The 19895-nt window shown below is 37.2% G+C and overlaps 1 protein-coding gene across 8 annotated transcripts in view; it reads left to right on the top strand.

Moving 5' to 3' along the window:
• Window positions 1–19895, top strand: part of INPP5F (inositol polyphosphate-5-phosphatase F) — an 84424-nt gene that overhangs the window by 44120 nt on the left and 20409 nt on the right. For 7 of the 8 annotated variants that reach the window (XR_011530413.1, XM_070586914.1, XM_070586823.1 and 4 more), the window contains exons 4-13: window positions 3701–3829; window positions 4050–4217; window positions 4335–4391; window positions 6460–6658; window positions 7198–7377; window positions 8275–8342; window positions 13113–13237; window positions 14015–14092; window positions 15023–15143; window positions 16778–16906. Coding sequence is in view for 7 of the 8 variants with exons in the window: in XM_070586914.1 (XP_070443015.1) it covers window positions 3701–3829; window positions 4050–4217; window positions 4335–4391; window positions 6460–6658; window positions 7198–7377; window positions 8275–8342; window positions 13113–13237; window positions 14015–14092; window positions 15023–15143; window positions 16778–16906 (1254 nt within the window). In the remaining variant the exon portion in view is untranslated. Of the gene's footprint in view, window positions 1–3700; window positions 3830–4049; window positions 4218–4334; window positions 4392–6459; window positions 6659–7197; window positions 7378–8274; window positions 8343–12553; window positions 13070–13112; window positions 13238–14014; window positions 14093–15022; window positions 15144–16777; window positions 16907–19895 lie in introns of those variants that run through there. The other variant, XM_070587138.1, reaches the window with a different exon arrangement.

Raw genomic sequence — 19895 nt, 5'->3', positions numbered from 1 at the left:
TAAAATTTTCTAGATAGATCATGAAGAACAGGAAGAGAGCTAAGGATAGAACACTGGGAACCACTATAATCTTTAGACACAGAGATGCCAACAAAGAAGACTCAGAAGGAAGAGTCAGAGGTGAGAGAGGAACCCAGAGAGATTGACGTCATGGGGACCAAAGGAAGAGATGGCAGGGAGTGATTGTTAGTGTCACACCCTTGGAGTTAAGGGTTATCCTTTTCAGAGTTGAGGAGGTCCTTGTTTTACTCTGCCTGAGTAGTTTCACTGGGCCTTCACTCTTTGACCTACCCCAATTAGACTATTTGTTGCTAGTGTTGTTGAGTGGATTCTGACTCCTAGTGACCTTGTGGACAGTAGAGTGGAACACTGCCTGGTCTTTTTGCACCATCCTCTAACTTCCAGTGCTGTGTCAGACAATGCTCCACTGCTATTCATAGGGTTTTCATGGCCAATTTTTTGGTAACTGGGTGGCCAGGTCCTTCTTCCTAGTCTCTCTTAGTCTGGAAGCTCTGCTGAAACCTGTCAGCCATAGGTTACCCTGCTGGTATTTGAAATACCGGTGGCATAGCTTTCAGCATCAGAGCAACATGCAGCTGCCACAGTGTGACAACCGACAGACAGGTGGTTTGGTTCCCTGACATGGAAACAAACCCGGGCTGCAGCAGTGAGAGTGCCAAATCTTAACCACTAGACCACCAGGTCTAATCAGGCTATAGTCTTCACAATTCCAGTGACTGTGTCACTGTTTGTACCCTGCTAACTCACAGAGAGGATTCCATGGTTGAGGAATAGATTTAAAAAAAAAGATTCTGGTAAATTTGAATGATATTAAAGGTGGTAGGAAAGGGACTAATTGGGAGGGGTGGGGGATAATGGAGCAAGGTCCTGATCCTAGAAGAGACACAGCAGGAAACCAGCCTTGCAGAGAGAAACAACCCCGATCCTTGTGAGAATGAGGAAGCTGTGGGTGCAGACTAGATATGCTGCTAGAAGATTACTTTAGAATAGCTAGATCTTTAGAATTGTCTTAGGTATATTCCTGGGGGCAAATTTTGCTGCCTTGAGTCCTCTGAAGGAATAACTGAGTCTGACAAATGTATAATACCCTGTTTTGGATGTTAAAATTGGAACAATCTATAACTTGGTTTGGGATATCTTTTCAGATTTTTTAAAGAAAGTGTTATTAATAAGACTAGGTAATTACTAACATTCTGTATAAAAATGGTTAACCAACAATTGTTCAGTGCCTCAAGCAGAAGCAGCAGCAGGGGACTAAGGGGAGAGTATCTTTTTAAAATGGCTCCTCTGCTGCCCCACTGAGTCTGCACCAAGGGAGGTGGGGATGTGTGAGGTATGTTCATGGAAGAGCGGAGTGATGGTTTTCCCAGGACTGCTTATATGCCTTGTGTGTGGATCTGGAAGTTGCCACTAGCATTAGAGCCCATTCATTCATTTAGCAAATATTTATTGAGACCTCCTATGCTGGGTACTGCTGAGGCACTAGAAACATGTGAGTCAACAAAGCAAAGATCCCTGCCATTATAGAGCTTACGTCATAGTGTGTGTGGGACAGACAATTAACATCAACATCATAAGTTATATTATGTCATATGTTGGGAGGTAGTAAATACTATGGGGAATAAAAGTTGAGCACAGTAAGGGTTGGAGAGGGAGTGGCCAGCGTTGGAGATTGTGGTCAGGTATCTGGGGAGAGGGTGTCTGGGCAGAGAGTACAGCTAGAACAGAGGTCCTGAGGTGGAAGCATTCCTGACATGGTGAGAAATGGCAAGGAGGCCAGTGTGGATGGAGTGGAGGAAACAAGGGGAGGAGAGTATAGGAGATGAAGGCAGTGAAGGGAAGATGAGGGCTTGGTTTGGGACTTGTTGAGTTTGGGGTGGCTGGTAGAAATGTTGAGATTTGTAATGCTAGAATTTGGTGAGAGAGCTAGGCTGGAAATATACATTTGGGAGGGAAGAGTTGGCATATAAATGGTATTTGAAGCCATGAGACTGGATGAAATCACTGAGGGAATAGTGAATGCAGATAGACAAAGGGGTCAAGGATTGAACCTTGGGGTGCTAAGACAGTAAGAAGTCAATGGTCAGAAAGGAGCCAGTAAAAGAGATGAAGAACGATGCGTGGAAGCCAAGTGAAGACAGTGTATCAGAGGATGAGGGAGTGAGGAACTGTGTCAGATACTACTGAGAGGTTAAGATAAGGGCCAAGAATCCACCACTGGGTTAGCCAAGTGGAGGTTGTTGGTCATGCTGAAGACAGCAGTTTAGGTGAAGTAGTATGGGGCCAAAGCCAAATTGAAGTGGGCTGGGGGGAGAGAGAGGGATTGGAGGTAGCGAGGAGGACAAAGAAAGAGGACACTAGCTGGCAGAGGGAGAGACTTCAAGTATAAGTGACAAAACTGTCCACTTCCAAATTTGATAAAACAAGAATGCCCCCCCTTAAAATTTCCTTTTTTTTGTTTTTTACAGGGAAAGATTCACCCTGAGCTAATATCTGTTACCAATCTTCCTCTTTTTTTTCCTCCCCAAGGCCCCAGTACTTGGTTGTATATCCTAGTTGTAAATTGTTCTAGTTCTTCTATGTGAGCCGCTGCCACAGCTTGCAAACTGACAGACAGACAGTGTGGTTCCACGACTGGGAAGTGAACCCAGGCCGCCAAATTAGTGAAGACTCAACTTTAACCACTAGGCCATCAGGGCTGGCTCAAAAAAATGTTGTAATCAAAGCTTAAATTAGCTTTTGTTCTCCTCATTAAGGTTTTTGTTTTCATCCTGTTTATTGTCTAGTAATAGTTATTTTGTAAGTAAGACACTAATAATAAGCATTTAGTAACTATTAGCTCGTAACAGGAGTCTGCCACTTGGTGTAGCAATAAAATTAGTGTTGAAAAAATAGAATTAGTCTGCATATGGTTAATAGAATCCTTGTGTACCTTTCTGAATATTTGCTTTGTGTGCTGAGCCACATGAAGTTCTCTGTAAAACTGTTGACTTTAACCGGCTAGTTGCCCTCCTCTTAACACGCTGCCATCCTCTTCCTCCCTTTGTTAGTTGGACTGCACATTTCCTTGCAGTTCCTACCTACTGCTTCTTCAAATTTAACTAATCTCTTGCCTCAAAGAGTACGTTTTTATGCTGATTTAATTAGTGTGTGAGGATAGGAGGAGAGAGCGCTATTGAAATGTCCAGCTTTTAAGATTCCCAGTAGAGCAGACTCTTGACATGTTCTCAACCAAAACACTCAGTTAACTAGCATGAATGAGTATTTAGCACAGGTAGCTGTAAAGTAATGCCCCTGAAGCATAGCACATGTGTATTTTGCAGTATTTTTAATCTTAGATGCCAATTTCCAAAGCATTAATAAACCTCAACCAGAGGATTTTATTCTTCAGTTATGTTAGATAAGAGCTTACCATAATTACAATCCTAACCTGAATTTTCTGCCCCTAGATCCTAAGTATATCCTGTCCTGAATTCTTTATCCTCTACTGTACCTTTCTAATCATTGAAACCACAGCTGTGTTTTGTAATATCAGTTGTCTACTTGTGATTTTACTGACTCTTGAGATTTACTTTTAACCACAGTACACGAGCAGTAGCATCCACTTTTGCACTCATACTTGAACATTTAACAAGCAGATATTGATAATAATGAATTCTCTCTCTCCCTACTTATTTAGCTCTGTAAGAAGCATCATTTTGGAATTAACAAACCAGAGAAGATTATACCATCTCCTGATGACTCAAAGTTTCTCCTGAAGACCCTTACGCATATTAAATCCAATGTATCTGCTCCTAATAAAAAGAAAGTAAGAATTTAATTGATATGGGCTTGGAATTTATCTTTGATTAGTTTTAAATTGAGTAATTTTCTGGCCAGTAAGCATATTTTCAAACCACTTGTCCCATTAAAGTGCTGTTTCTGCCTGGCCTTGGGGTTATTTTCACTTCTTCCCTAGGAAGTTGTATATTATCCACATAGTGCTTTACGTGTAATTCCTGCAATAATAGTAGATTCATTTCTTACAGGTTAAGGAAAGTAAAGAAAAAGAGAAGTTGGAGAGAAGATTACTCGAGGAATTGCTGAAGATGTTCATGGACTCGGAATCCTTTTACTATAGCTTGACCTATGACCTGACCAATTCGGTGCAGAGGCAGAGTGCTGGGGAGAGGGACCTCCGGCCCCTCTGGCAAAAGGTACCTCTTACAGCTCAGACCAGGGTTTGCCCTCAGGACAGTTTATGACCTGTTTGGCTTCCGTAGGAAAACTGAAACAATGTGTTTCTGAACTGTTTTATTCTCTGCCTTTCCCAGGTTGATGACCGATTTTTTTGGAATAAGTATATGATACAAGATCTTACTGAGATTGGTGTAAGTAGTTGTTTCTAAAATATTCTGAGTTAGTCATCGTTGTTAAGCAAATATGTTTTAATTGTGTTACATTTAAAATCTCGCTGTAATGTTTCCCCTATAGGATGGAATTATTTAGCTGGGGAAAACGAAGGCATTATTTTAAGGCAGTTCACAGTTCCACAGCCTAGCCACAGGCCAATCTTTTAGCAGGTTCTCATAGGATAGTAGTAATTTCAGGCTGGGGAACTCATGTCTACAGACTTCCTGTAAAGGAGCTATTTTTTATTGCTCATTGGAAATGTTGAAGCCCAGTTTTCCTTTAATGATACCATGTCGTTTATCTTTCCTGTTTCCTCGTCTAGTGGTTGGGGCAGACAAATCTCCAAGGACATTCTGAGACTGCCAGTATTTGACTCAAGGAAGACAGGGAATATAATGAGATTATCGCATGAGATTCCTTCTGGTTTCATGATTACTTTCTGCTTTTAGTCTGTCACATGTTTTGGAGAATTATGACTGTCCAAGGACAATTAATTCATTTATCCAGTCAGTCAACAAAGATTTTTTGGAAGGGCTGCTATGTGCCAGTTACTGTTCTGTACACAAAGTGGGCAGATAGCTGAGTAGTGTCACATATTATCTTTTTCTTAACCTTTCAGAAATTTCAAACCTTTTTCTTTTTCTCCCCCTTGGTGGCAGTTACTATAAATGATTCTGACTATCTGGTGGTGTCTAACACTAGGTATCTATCCTGCCTGTCTTGTGAATGAGGCCTGAAAATGTTCTCACCTCTCTTTATGATGCTGATCAACTATGACCATCAAAACTCTGTGGGTAGGGGATTAAAAATAAGGGTGTCTATAATGTGTATTTGTCCTATTTGCTGACATAGTAAGTTCTAATATGTTTTGCAGAGTTTTTTCAGATACCCAGTTAAAACTGATGACTTGCAATAAAGGTGGCATTTGACAACATACATTTCTCTGTTCCTGTCAAGAGTTTTGCATTTATTGATAGAATAAAAATGCAAATAGTGGGAATGGTGATAAGAATAGTGAATGCAGGTAGACTCTTCAGTTCCCTATTTTCAACTCTAACCACCTTCCTAAGATCCTATCCTCATAGGCTCCATGAAACAAAACAAAACTGTGAAGTAGGACCTAGACAATATGATTATGGAAGAAGAGATGAGTTTGAAGTTGATGCTGAGGTTAAGGCTAGATTCAGCTATCGAGATAGGAGAGAAAGGGGGACGAAGAACAGCTCTCTGGAGCATTTTTTGTCGTCTCCTGTCCCTGCATACAGTCAGTTGAGAAATGTGAGTATTCTTAATCTGAAAGACACAGAAGAGGAACTCTCTAACTTTAATTAATACTCTCTTAATTATGTTTGATGACTTTTTAAAATAAGATATTTATGGAAAGGCATTTTTTTTTTTTGATTCATTTACCACTTGGATTTTAGCTTGGTGAAGCAAGTTTTTTTTTCTAAACTAGAAAATAGAGTAGACCTCTGTGTTTCATAATAAAGTGATGAGAGTGGTTATATTTTCTTAAAGGTTTAATACACTTGGGAGTTAAAATCAACCATTAAGCTTTATTTTCTTTATAGCAACAGAAATAATCATAATAGCTACATTTGTTAAATACTTAATATAAGGCAGCCACTGTGCTAAACACCTTTTACATCTTACTCATTTAATCTTCACCACAACCTTACAAAGTAGTAGTTTTTTGTGTTTCACAAAGCAGAAGGTGGCAGCGTGGTGAGGTTAAGTGATTTACCTGAGAGAGTTAGTAAGTGCTGGAGCTTGAAGTTGTGCTCCGCGGTCTGGCTCCTGTGCTGTGGTTTTCTCAGGAAGCTCTTTTTGAATGATCACCATAAAGAAAAGGAAAGGCTCTCCTCTCCACTCTACCCTCTCCCTCCCTCCATTCCCTAGTGTTCTCCAGTAAGCAGAAAATATGGTTAAAGAATGGAAGGTTTCTGCTTCTAATAAACTGACAAATATGTGTTAGCCACCGTTGGGGTTTAAGAAGGTAGCCGTGCTGACAGGATAGAAACAACATGATGTTCATATTGTTTTCAGACACCAGATGTGGACTTCTGGATTATCCCCATTATCCAAGGTTTTGTGCAGATTGAAGAACTTGTGGTTAATTATAATGAATCATCTGATGATGAGAAAAGCAGCCCAGAAACCCCCCCTCAGGAGTCTACCTGTGTAGATGACATTCACCCACGATTTCTAGTGGCTCTCATTTCACGCCGAAGTAGGCATAGAGCAGGTGAGTAGAGGGCTGTGAGAGCGTGCAGATCACACCCAGGCCGGAACAGAAAATCTGCCGATGAGTTGAAGTGCTGATGACAGTAATGGATTTGGAGACAGTTGGTTTCAAAGTACTCAGTGACTCTGCGATGTACTTGGGGACCAATTATTGGAGAAAGGTGAATGGGGAAGAGTTAGGAAAGGAGAAAGAAAGGAGGTTTGTATATGGAGAAGAGAAGAAAGTCACTTGGGATGTGGTTCTAAATCCCACGTTCCCACTGACGGCCTGTATCACAGTAACCCATCCTTCCCGAGTGCCAGCACCTCTGGGAAAACCTTTCTCTTTCAGTTCGCAGGAACTATCTTAGCTTCAACTTTTAAAAAGCAATGATGCTATAGTTACGATTTTGGGTAAGTGGATACTGTTCTGCTTGACAGTTGCGTGTTAGATCCCCAGGGCTATTCTGAAAGACGTAGATTTGGTTAAGAAGCATAATCTAGTTAGACTAAGTAATTTTTTAAAAAATGTTGGTGTTTTCTGTTTTAATTTGCTTATAGGAATGCGCTATAAACGAAGAGGAGTGGATAAAAATGGAAATGTTGCAAATTACGTGGAGACTGAGCAATTAATTCATGTTCATAATCATACCTTGTCATTTACTCAAACACGAGGCTCTGTGCCTGTCTTTTGGAGCCAGGTTGGGTATCGATATAATCCAAGACCTCGGCTAGACAAAAGTAAGCATATCAATTATTTGGTTTGCAGATGATGATTTCAGAGGGAATACTTTAAAAAGTGTTAGATACTTTATAGCTTTGGATTTGCTTTGCCAGATCCTTCATTCAAAACAGTAACTCATATAGTGAAATTTAATAGAAAGTGATATAATAATAGTAATAATGTTTGTTGACAATTTTAGTAATTTAACAATAAAATTCCCCAACAGTAGAGCAAAACATAGCTTGTTTCAGATTTTAAATTATTGTTTCTTTGAAGAATACTTTATTGAATGCTTAATTTTGGAAAAGGGTAAATGTAGCCAATATTTGTAGAAGCAGGAAATAATAAGACAGCATTGACAAAAAGTAGATAAAGTGCCTTTACTCAAGTGTCTCACTGTGAAAGTTTTGTTTTAAATATTGGGGGTTTAATTTTCTTCCAGTATTTTAAATTGAGCACTGGAATAGCTAAATCATGTTAATCTAATTAGATTACTGAATGAAGTTGATTTAAAAAATTGTTTACAGAACATTTTTCTCTCAAAACCTAATTTATATTCGTGAGATTTCAGTAAAACTTCAACTTTTAATATCCTTTTTTTTAGAGGGATTTTTATTCTTTTGTTATAAACCACATGAAACCTTTTCTGACAAGTAGGCTGGATATGCAAATACATGTCATAATTTCACAGTTTGCACTTTCTGTATGTTTCAGTTTAGTCTAATTGGGAAAAAAAGAAATCAGAATATTTGGCTTAGCATTTCATTTTAAAATATAGGTATTGGTTTTAGAGAATCTTAGTTCCATTTGGGCTGTCATTAAATTATTTAAAAGTAAGAGTAAAGATGGAATAGACACTAATTTCTGTCTTAAACATGGGAAGGAAAAATAGATTTTGTATCACTTCTTTGTAGGTGAAAAGGAAACTGTTGCCTATTTCTGTGCTCATTTCGAAGAACAACTGAAAATTTACAAAAAACAGGTGGGCTTTGATCTAGTAACAAAATGTTCATATTTAGAAATGATTGTGTATCTGTTTCTTTAAATTTCACGAAAATAACAATGTACTTTTCATAATTAAGCAAAATGGCATTTGTCATGAAGTTGAAGAACACATAAGCTAAGAGTATTCTTAATATTCTTTAAGAATTGTCATTGAGTCAGCTACTTGAGACTGTTTTTAGATGAGATTAGTCTACTGTCAGTTAATTTTTATAATCTGAGAAGTACCTAGAGCAAGAAATCAAAGGCATCTCTCAGTACCACATACAGTTCCACCTCCTAGAGATAACAGTTGGATATGTATCTTTCAATATTTCTTTCTCTGCCCACCTTTCTTATGTATTCATACACTCATATGTACGAATGTGATCATATAAACAAGAATCAATTTAAAACTCTTATGTGAAATACAAGTTCAGTAAGATGACCAGATTTCAAATACAAGAGTAATATAGAACAGTCAGTAACTGTCTTATCCAGTAGCAGTGACCAGTCTGAACGTGTAATGCCACGGGATGCATTTTTCTAACAGCAACAAAAATAAAAGAGGAAGAAATAACCTAGAATCTAATAAACATACAAAAAAGATACCGTAAATATGGGGGAGGGGGAAGAATTACTGAAGAACACAAAAGAAAACCTGAATAAATGGAGAGAAAATACCATGTTCCTGGAAGGAAAGCCTCAGTATTATTGAATAGACTCCAGTTCTTCCAAAACTAAGATATAAATTTTGTGCAGTCCCAGAGAAGGTCCCAGCAAGGAAATAAAAAGCAAACCCTTAGACTGAAAAAAATTATACAGTTTGATAATAAGAGATAAAGGCAAGTATTGGGGAAATCAGAGCTCTCACATTGCTAGAGGTGAGCATGAGTTGGTGCAGCTGGTTTGAACGGCATTATCAATCAAAATAAAATATGCTTATATTTTTAGCCCAGTAATTTTGCTTTTTGATATCTATCCTACATACCATATGCGAAAATCAATTCCACATGGATATTGATCTAAATATGATGAGTTAAACAGAGAAAAAGGTAGAATATATTTTTCACCTTGGGTCTCAAATAAGACTTAAAAACTACCAACTATAATGAAAAAAAATTGATAAATTTGACTTTACTAAATTTTAAATTTTTATTAAAACTTTATCATTTGTTATTCATTGAAACTTTGTTAAAATTAAATAGGACTTAAAAAGCACCAACTATAATGAAAAATTGATAAATTTGACTTTATTAAAATAACCTCTATTTGTTAAAAGGCACTATTAAGATAATGTAAAGGCAATTTATGAAGTGGGAGAAGATATTTAAGATTTTTTAATACATATATATGACAAAAGACTCATATCTAGAGTAGTATAAAAACACTCTTATAAATCCATAAAAAAGATGTATAACCCAAAAGAAATCTAGAGAAAAGACTTGAGAAGACTCTTCATGAAAAAGCATACCCAAAAGATCAATACACGTATGAAAAGGTGGTCCACTTCGTTAATCACCAGGGAAATGCAAACTAAGACCACCACTCACACATCTGAATGGCTAAAATAAAAAAATTGGGAAATACCAAGTTTTATCAAGGATGTGGAGCAACTGGAACTCTAATACAGAGAAGTTTTAAATCTTCCTGAGAGAAATGTGTTCAGTCAAGGAAGTATGTACAGGAACATTCATTGCAGCATAAAAGCAACCTTGATTGTTCTTCAGGAGGGCAGTGGGTAAGTAAAGCAGAGCACATCTAAAGTGTTGAATACAATTGCTTAAAAATGATGTGGTCGATCTGTGTGTACTAACACGGAAAGATCTTAAAATCACAGAGTGAGAAAAGAAAGCATATGGTATGTTACTATTTAAAAAATCCCACAAAACAAAACTGTCTCTTATATATATGTACTTGTCTTGCATATATATGTTCTCACACATCCATGGCATGCACATTTATATGGGAATGAATTTATGTGGGCTGAAAGGGGATGCCCCACACGAGTAACGGGAGGTCCCTCCAGGGAAGGCTGTGGGCCTGGGTTGTGGTCAGGAAGGATTTGACCTTTATCCACGTTGGAGTATTTTATGATGTGAATAAATTCATGTGTTAGCAATATGTGTAATTATAAATAGCACTACAAAGAAGAAACCACAATTTAAATGTAACACATAATCATTGTAAAAATGGAAACAATACTGAGGTGTGTAAAGGAAGCAGAAGAAATAGCCTCATCCCTGCTCCCTGTTGTCTTTAAAGATCTGTTTCTACGCATCACTTTTATAGGCGTATATATTAAGCAGACACCTCCTCGTTTCCAGCAGTACCCTGACAGTGTTCACTCTTCCACCCTTATCCTCGAAATTGCTCTCTGGGAGACGGGCCCACGGTTGGTCTGCCTCAGTTGTGAGGGCGCCACTGTTGCTCTTGCCAGTGATTGGTTGGTTTAGTTCTGTGTCTGTTCGTTGGCAATTTGGCCAGTGAGGTCTAGTGTGAGGGGAAGTCTGCTGGGAGGCTTCTGGGAAAGATTTCCTGCTCTAATAGAAAGAGGTACAGGAACCCACAGTCTCTGTGGTGATTGTGTCCGCATTTCATGTGGTACTGCTACAGCTATGTCAAGACCATGAAGGAACTAGCCTGAGGGTTGACCAGTACGCTGAGGATGGCAGAACAAAAAGAGGGAAAGAACTGGTATCGGTAACCACCGAACTGTGCAGTTCTGGAACTAAGCAACCTCCAGACTTCTTGTTCTGAGATTGAGTCAGTGATTTGTCATTTGCAGCAAATCTTGACACATGCATATATACACATTCAATATTTAAGTCAAAAGAGGGCTATACTATGTGTACTATTATTCTGCAATTGTTTTCATTTAATATCTCATGGCTTATTATTTAACCATTTCTCCACTGGTGGACCTTTAGGATGTAATTTTTGCTATTATAAAAATTCTCCAGGAAACATGTCTTATATATTTTGGGACACTTGTGTGCTTTATAAGATGAATTTCTAGAAGTGAAATGGCTGGATCAAACAATGTATATTCATTAAAGTTGATACCTACCACTCTGTTGCTCCCCAAAAAGATCACACTAGTTTACACTCTCAGCACAATGGGAGCCAGTGCCCATTTCCCCATATATTCACCAATGCTGTCTATATTTAGTATTCAATTTTTGCCTGTGTATAGGTGAAAACTAGTTTTCTGTTTTAAAATTTGCATTTCTATGATTATTAACAAAGTTGTGGTCTCATGTTGATTGGCTATTTGTATATTTTCTCTTGTGGATTTCCTCTGTATCCTTTACCCATTTTTTTCTTACTGAACTTATAGCACTCTTTATGTATTACTGGTTTTTATGTTGCAGGTATATTCCCCTAAGTAGTCCTTTGGTTTTTTTCACCTTTGCTTATACTGTCATTTGTTACAGGTTTTAAATTTTTATGTTGTCACATCTGTCCACCTTTTTGTAATGCCCTCTGGTTTTTATTTTATGCTTAGAAAGTCATGTCCCATCTTACAGTTATGGAAACATCATCCCAAATATTCTTCTAGCTTTTTGTAACTTGAAGAAAAAGCATTTAGATCATTAATGCATCTAGAATTTATTTCGTGTATAATGAGATGTAGGGAGCTAAAGTAATTTTGTACCCCGCCATGTAGATTCTTATCCCAATACCATTTATAGAATAGTCCATATTTTTCCCAGAATGATATTGTTATCTTATCTTAGATTCCTCAGTGTACATAGGTCTGTCTCTAGGCTCTTTATTCTGTTGTATTGAGTCATTTATCTATTTCTGCACTAGTACTATATTTTTATATATATAAATTTATATATATAAAATATATATATTATAAATATATATATTTAATTGCTATAGATTTAGAGTATGTTTTGCTCTCCAGTGGGACAAATCATCCTTTATTACTAGTTTTCAAAGTTTTTTCCACATATTTACCCTTCTAGATGAACTTTAGAATTAACTTGTCAAGTTCATAGATCTTGATCAAATTTTGATTCAGACTGTGGAATATATTAATCTGGGGAGACTTGACATCTTTACAATATTGAATCTTGCCGTCTGGCACCATGATATGTCTCTCCATTTATTCAGGTTTTCTTTTATGTATTTCAGCAAAGTTTTATAGTGTCCGGTATGTAGGTCTTGTATCTATCTTTCTTTCTTTCTTTCTTTTTTTAGGAAGATTAGCCCTGAGCTAACATCCACTGCCAATCCTCCTCTTTTTGATGAGGAAGATTGGCCCTGAGCTAACATCTGTGCCCATCTTCCTCTACTTTATATGTGGGATGCCTGCCACAGCATGGCTTAACAAGCGGTGTGTAGGTCTGCACCCGGGATCTGAACTGGCGAACCCCGGGCCACCGAAGCAGAATGTGTGAACTTAAGCGCTGCGCCACCAGGCCAGCCCCTTGTATATTTCTTTAAAAATTATTCTAGAAACTTTAAGTATTTGCTATTATAAAGGACCTTGTTTTCATTATGTATTCTAATTGGTTATTGTAAATAAATAATGTATAAAAAAGCTGTTAATGTCATTGATGTAAACAGTTGTATAAACGTAAATGTAACAAATGGACATCTAATTTTATCAGGAAAAAATTGATGCTTGAGTGGATTAATTTCTAAGTATGGCTATGAAATATTTCTAAAACATAATTCCAAATAAATTCATTAAAAATCACATTATCAGCCTAACATCTGATTAAACTGAATTTTTTCTTTCTCTTTACTCTCACAGGTTATTATTAACTTGGTAGACCAGGCAGGCAGAGAGAAAATTATTGGTGATGCTTACCTGAAGCAAGTGTTGCTCTTTAACAACTCACACCTCACTTATGTTTCATTTGACTTCCATGAGCACTGGTAAGATGGCTTCCTGAGAGGAGTTTTGATCAGTTGCAATGTTTGTGGTAGATGCTGCTACAGGGACCTTAGTTTTTCTTCTCTTTATTGGGAAGAAAAATTTCTTCTTCTCATCATTGTTAGAAAAGGAAGGAGAATCATTTGATTACTTAGTTTTAATTTTCCTATGGGTTTTATTTTGGCTAAAAATTTAATTATTCCTGAAATATTTTCAGTCTTTCTCTTCCAAAATTACTTAAAGACTTGAGTTCCATTTTTCCTTTTGTTATTCAGTTAAAGAACTTCTGGAGCTTTTCCTTTCCACTTTAGTTTGAGCCTGTAGAAGTAATAGTCTTCTTACTTAAAAATCATCCTGCTGTCTCATCTTATACTCTGTTAGTAATACTTCTTTCCCTGTGGATAGAGTTCACTAGAGTTTGCTCTTGGAAAACAACAGTTGGTAAATCTTTTTGATGGTAACTTGTGTGTATTTTGAAAGCAAGTTTCTCGTGTCATAATCCTGGCTCTAACGTGGGTATTGAAAATTTGGTGGGAGAGAAGCTTCTGATGCCTGGGATATGTTTCAGTGTATTCTTAAGTATATCTTCTTTCACAATGCAGATTAGTTATAAACATTTATAAAATTGCTTGTATAATTTATAGTAGTGTTAACCTCATGTATTTATAGTAATAATTTTCTTTAAGTTTTCCAAGCAACCTTAAATATCATACCTTAAGTTTAAAAAAAAAAAAGAAAGTCATTAAAGACTTTTTTCTTTCTTTTGGCATGTATTTTAGCCGAGGAATGAAGTTTGAGAATGTTCAAACACTAACAGATGCCATTTATGACATTATTCTTGACATGAAGTGGTGTTGGTATGTATTTCATAAGTCCGTTTGACAAACTCTTGGTCTGTGATATCATATTGTTTGTCTGGTGCCACTAAGCATTAAAATAATAGCAGCAAGCTTAGAAAGCATTTTTGTTTTTCTTGTTTTGCTTCCCAATTCCTGTTCTCCTTTTCAAGAGAGTGTTAGTTATTAGGCAGTGTTAGCTTTGAACAGGGAAAAGGTGTCAGATGGTTGGGCAAAATGGAGTGGAATGGAGTGAGATCCTCTTTAATTCCTTCTATTCCTCCATGGTCTGCATTCCTCTTTCTCCTCTTTCTCGCCATCCCTAATGTGAGAAGGAAGGATTAGAGGTACTTGCTCTCAGTTTTCAGTCATTTCAAAATTATCCGAGAAGGGAAATGATTCTCAGATTACAGGAGGGAGATGTAGGAAGAAGAAATTGGCTTAAAGGACAGAAGAGAACATTCGATTAGACTTTAAGGCTGTGGGTGGCCAGAGAAATTAGTTGAGCAAGGCATGCTGCATGACTCCTCACTGGGTGGCAAAATGAATTAGTCTGTTCAAGCAAGTTTAGATGCATTTCTACATGGAGTCAAAAAGGAGGGACAGGATGGTGTTTTAAAGTGCCTTCTGGTTTTAAACGTGTAGAAAAGCATAACTTAGGGTTATGTCAGGTCTGCCTAGCAGTTGTATGAGTTGGGGCAAGTTACTCTTTCTGCACCTCAGTTTGTCTTTTTTCAAAATGGGGGTAAGAATATCTTCCTTGTCAAGTTATTGTGTAAATTAGCAACAGTGTCTACAAGGGACTCAGTAGTGCCTGCCATGTCATAATATTCCAAGCAAATTGATAACCAATGCTGCTGTTATTATTGTTGTATTTAAAGAATTGTGGTTTTGGAAAAACTTATTAAAGTATTTCGTATTGTAAAATATTCCCATACTATTTTTGAAAAGGGTTGATCAAGCTGGGGTGATCTGTAAACAAGAAGGGATTTTTCGTGTTAATTGCATGGACTGCCTGGATCGCACCAACGTGGTCCAAGCTGCCATCGCACGAGTGGTCATGGAACAGCAGGTAATTTGGAGTCTGTTGGATTGTAAATATTCATTTCCATTTTTATTTTCACATGTAAACAAATAACTAAAATCTTTGTCCTGTAGAAAATTTACAGCATACAAACATCCTTCTTCCATCAAAACCCGGAAAGGTAACCTTAACTAGAAATAAGTTGAACCAAGTGACATTTTCTTAAGTACTCTTTTCAAAAATGTGAAGTCCAACATTTGAAAATTTATTGGGTGGAACTGTGTCTTCATATACCTTTTATTCTTGACATGTTGTGAGACTTGGGGCAAGTTACTTTCTGCACCTCAATTTTTCTTTTTTTCAAAATGGGCATAATAATATCTTCCTTGTCAAGTTATTTGACAAGTTATTTTCTCTCAGCTCCAAACCTTCTGTATTTGGGGCTGGGAGTCTGTACATCACATTTTTTTTTTTTTTTTTTAAAGATTGACACCCGGGCTAACAACTGTTGCCAGTCTTTCTTTCTTTTTTTTTTTTTCTGCTTTATCTCCTCAACCCCACACACAGTTGTATATCTTAGTTGCAGGTCCTTCTAGTTGTGGGATGTGGGATGCTGCCTCAATGTGGCCTGACGAGCGGTGCCATGTCCGCGCCCAGGATCCGAATCCTGGGCCGCCGCAGCGGAGCACGCGAACTTAACCACTCAGCCCCGAAGCTGGCCCCATGTACATCACATTTTTGCTCGGCTGGCCAGCTCCATGTCAGGCTCTTCCAATAGGGGGCGCTAAAGGAAGACCACGAGGCTGGAGGAGTTAAAAGGGACAAGCTTCTTCCCCTGTGTTGTATTCTGTCAGTGGTGCCCTCTCTGGGGCTGTTGGTTCCTTTGACCCCACAGAACCAGCCTCTTCCCTTTATGCCCCAGTTGGTAGCAACTGCTTCCTGCAGTAATGATGTCTGTTACTCAGTATCCCCTTCTAGATCTTTCAGTCCTCTAACACCTGAGAAACCAATTTTCAAGGTGGAAGTTCCTAACATGGTTTTTCGGCTTTTTCTTTTTCTTTTTGATAGAACCTAATGACTGGCCTTTGAGGATGTCAGTCTGCTCCTTCTAATGTATCATTGAAGTAGCCAGGCTTTTGAGCCCAAGCCGTGGCTCTTCCACATACTGGGTGTTGACCCCATGCAAAGAACTCAACCTCTCCAAACTCCTGTCTCCTCATCTTTAAAATAGAAGTAATAAGAGTATTGATTGTATAGGATTGTTATGAGGAGTAAATGAGATAATTTATGTAAAAAAGCTCTTAGAACCCTAGCCCTAGCATAGAGTTAACATTTCTTCGTCACTTACTGTTCTGCTACTATTAATATTATTGTTGTTTCGATGTGCTTTTTTAATAGTTTCACTTCATAGGCAAATTTAAAACAGACAAAATATAATATGAGCCTACCCATTAAAAATTACACCAAAACAGTATAAATATTTCATTCTATCTATTCACCTGTAGCAGTTCATAAAACTCTCTCTCAAGTGGTGCTTTATTTTGAAAAAGTCTGAAAACACCCTTTCTTTTATTTAAGGGTCCTAAATTGTATATGAACATGCTTCCTTTTTCTGTATTATATATTTTATGCTATGGTTTCTTGGCTCATATTTAGTTAATCCACCAATGTGTTGATTTTAGCTGAAAAAGTTAGGTGTGATGCCCCCGGAGCAGCCACTACCAGTGAAATGCAATCGGATCTATCAGATTATGTGGGCCAACAACGGTGACTCCATTAGCAGACAGTACGCGGGGACAGCTGCTCTGAAGGTAAATACCTGCAGCGAGCATTGGTGGATCATTCTGTGGGACACACAGTGTGGTTTAAAACCAGCTTTGTTTTTGAGAGAAAGGTCGGTGAGCTATAAGTGGTAGGTCTAGAATGTTTAGCTAAGGCAGGGGTCACATATTCGAGTTCCTGCTGAGGCCAGGTGATGTGACTCACGCAGGCCACTCATTAGATTAAAGGGAGAGATGGGGCTGTGTGGCCCTGAGGAAGAGCATATGTTGTCTCAGGAGGGTGCTGTTCTGCTACTTCCCCTGGACAAAGGCCCAGTGTTGCTAGATCTTGCAGTTTTTCAAGGGAGTTTGGAAATTTGGAATTTTATGTGAGAGAGTTGGCTTTTAAAACTTTATACAGACAAAGCAAAACATGTCTGTTGATGGGATTTGGTCTCTAGTATGATAATTTGCCTCCTCTGAAATTTGAATCCCAGCCCTGCCTCTTACTAGCTCTGCGACCTTGGGCAAGCCACTTAACCTCTCTGTGTCTGTCTCCTCATTTGTAAGACAGGAATAATACTAGACCCACTTCAAAAGACTATCTTGGGATTATATGAGTTAATGCATGTGAGGGCTTAGACCATTCTCTGGCACGTAGTAAATGCTGAAGAAATACTTTATCATCTTTTGATGGTTGTTATAAATAAGGTCTTTTGAGGATCCAACAGAGCTAATCTTCATAGAACTTAATTTAAATGAAAAATAGAGTCACTGGTCACTAAATACTCCCTGTGTGGGCAATAGGAAGTGACTGAATTAGTTTAAATTAGGTTTGTGTTAATTTTCCTTCAAGCTAATAGTACATCTCAGGATATTTCTTATAACAAATTTCTTATAACATCAAGGGCTCAACAGTCATCAGATAGTCCATCTTTTCGTTTAGTGATAAATATAAAAAAACTTTTTATTAATTAGGGAAACTTAACTTTAGAAGTCCTTGTAGAAGTTATTGTTTAAAGAGAAATACTTCTTATGCACCCAACATTGGAGCACCTAAATATATAAAGCACACACTAACCGAACTAAAGAAGAAATAAACAGCAATACAATAATAGTAGGGGACTTTAATACCCTGTTTGCAACAATGGATAGATCATCCAGGCAGAAAATCAATAAGGAAACAGCAAATTTGAACAGCGTTATAGATCAAATGGACCTAACAGACATATACTGAACATTCCATCCAATAACAGCAGAATACACATTCTTCAGAAGCATACACAGAACATTTTCCAGGATAGATCATATGTTAGGCCACAAAACAAGTCTCACAAGTTCAAGAAGATAGAAATTATATTATGTATCTTTTGTGGTATAAAACTAGAAATCACTAATGGGAGGAAAATTGGAAAATTAACAAATATGTAGAAATTAAACAGCATAATCCTGAACTACCAATGGATCCAAGAAGAAATCAAAAGAACAATAAAAAAAATCTTGAAACAAATGAAAATGAAAACACAACATACCCAAACTTATGAGATACAGCAAAAGCAGTTCTAAGAGGAACGTCTATAGCTATAAATGCCTTTAAGGAAAGAGAAGGATCTCAGATAAACAATCTACATTCTATCTTCAGAAACTAGAAAAAGAAGAAACTAAGCCCAAAGTTAGCAGAGGGAAGGAAACGATAAAGATTAGAGCAGAAATATATGAAATAGAGAATATGAAAACAATAGAAAAGATCAGTGAAACTAAAAGTTGGTTTTTTGAAGAGATAAACAAAATTGACAGACTTTTAGGTAAACTAACCAAGAAAAAAAGGACTCAAATGAAATTATAAATGAAAGAGACATTACAACTGATAGCACAGAAATACATAAAATCATAAGAGACTACTCTGAACAATTATATGCCAACAAATTAGAAATTTAGAAGAAATGGATAAATTCCTATAAACATACAACCTACCAAGACTGAATCATGAAGAAATAGAAAATCTGAGCAGACCAGTGAGTAAGGAGATTGAATCAGTAAGCAAAAACCTTCCAACAAAGAAAAGCCCAGGACAAGATGGTGTCACTGGTGAATTCTAACAAACATTTAAAGAAGAACTAACACCAATCCCCTTCTCAGACTCTTCCAAAAAATATAAGAGGAGAGGACACTCCTAAACTCATGTTATGTCAGGCCCTGATACCAACACCAGGTGAATACACTACAAGAAAAGAAAACTACAGGTCAACTCCCTGAAGAATATAAATGCAAAAATTCTCAACAAAACACTAACAAACCAAATTCAACAGCACATTAAACCATTAAACACCACCAAAATCAAGTGGGTTTATCCCTGGGATGCCAAGATGGTTCAACATACACAAATTGGTGAATGTTATATACCATATTAATAGAATAAAAGATAAAAATCATACAATCATCTCAGTAGATGCAGAAAAAGCATTTGACAAAATTCAACATTCTTTCATGATAAAACTCTCAACAAATTGGGTATAGAAGGAACATACCTCGACATAATAAAGGCCATATATGACAAACCCACAGCTAACACCATACTCAACAGTGAAAAGCTAAATGCTTTTCCTCTAAAATCAGGAATAAGACAAGAGTGCCCATTTTCACCACTCTTATTCATCATTGTCCTGGAAGTTCTAGCCATAGCAGTCAGGCAAGAGAAAGAGATAAAATGCATCCAAATCAGAAAGGAAGAAGTAAAATTGTCTGTGTTTGCAGATATGTATAGAAATCCTAAAGACTCCACCAGAAAACTGTTAGAACTAATAAATGAATTCAGTAAAGTTGTAGGACACAAAATCAACATACAAAAATCATTTGTGTCTATAAACTGACAAACTATATACTGACAACAATCTGAAAAAGAAAACAATCCCTTTTACAATAGCATCAAAAACAGTAAAATACTTAGGAATAAATTTAACCAAGGAAATGAAAGATCTGTACACTAAAAACTTTAAGACATTGATGAAAGAAATTGAATAAGACACAAGTAAATGGAAAG

Source organism: Equus przewalskii, chromosome 1, assembly GCF_037783145.1.
Source record: "Equus przewalskii isolate Varuska chromosome 1, EquPr2, whole genome shotgun sequence".
NCBI classification, from domain to species: domain Eukaryota; kingdom Metazoa; phylum Chordata; class Mammalia; order Perissodactyla; family Equidae; genus Equus; species Equus przewalskii.
Note: the sequence above shows the minus strand (reverse complement) of the source record. Positions and strands in the feature narration are given on the sequence as shown.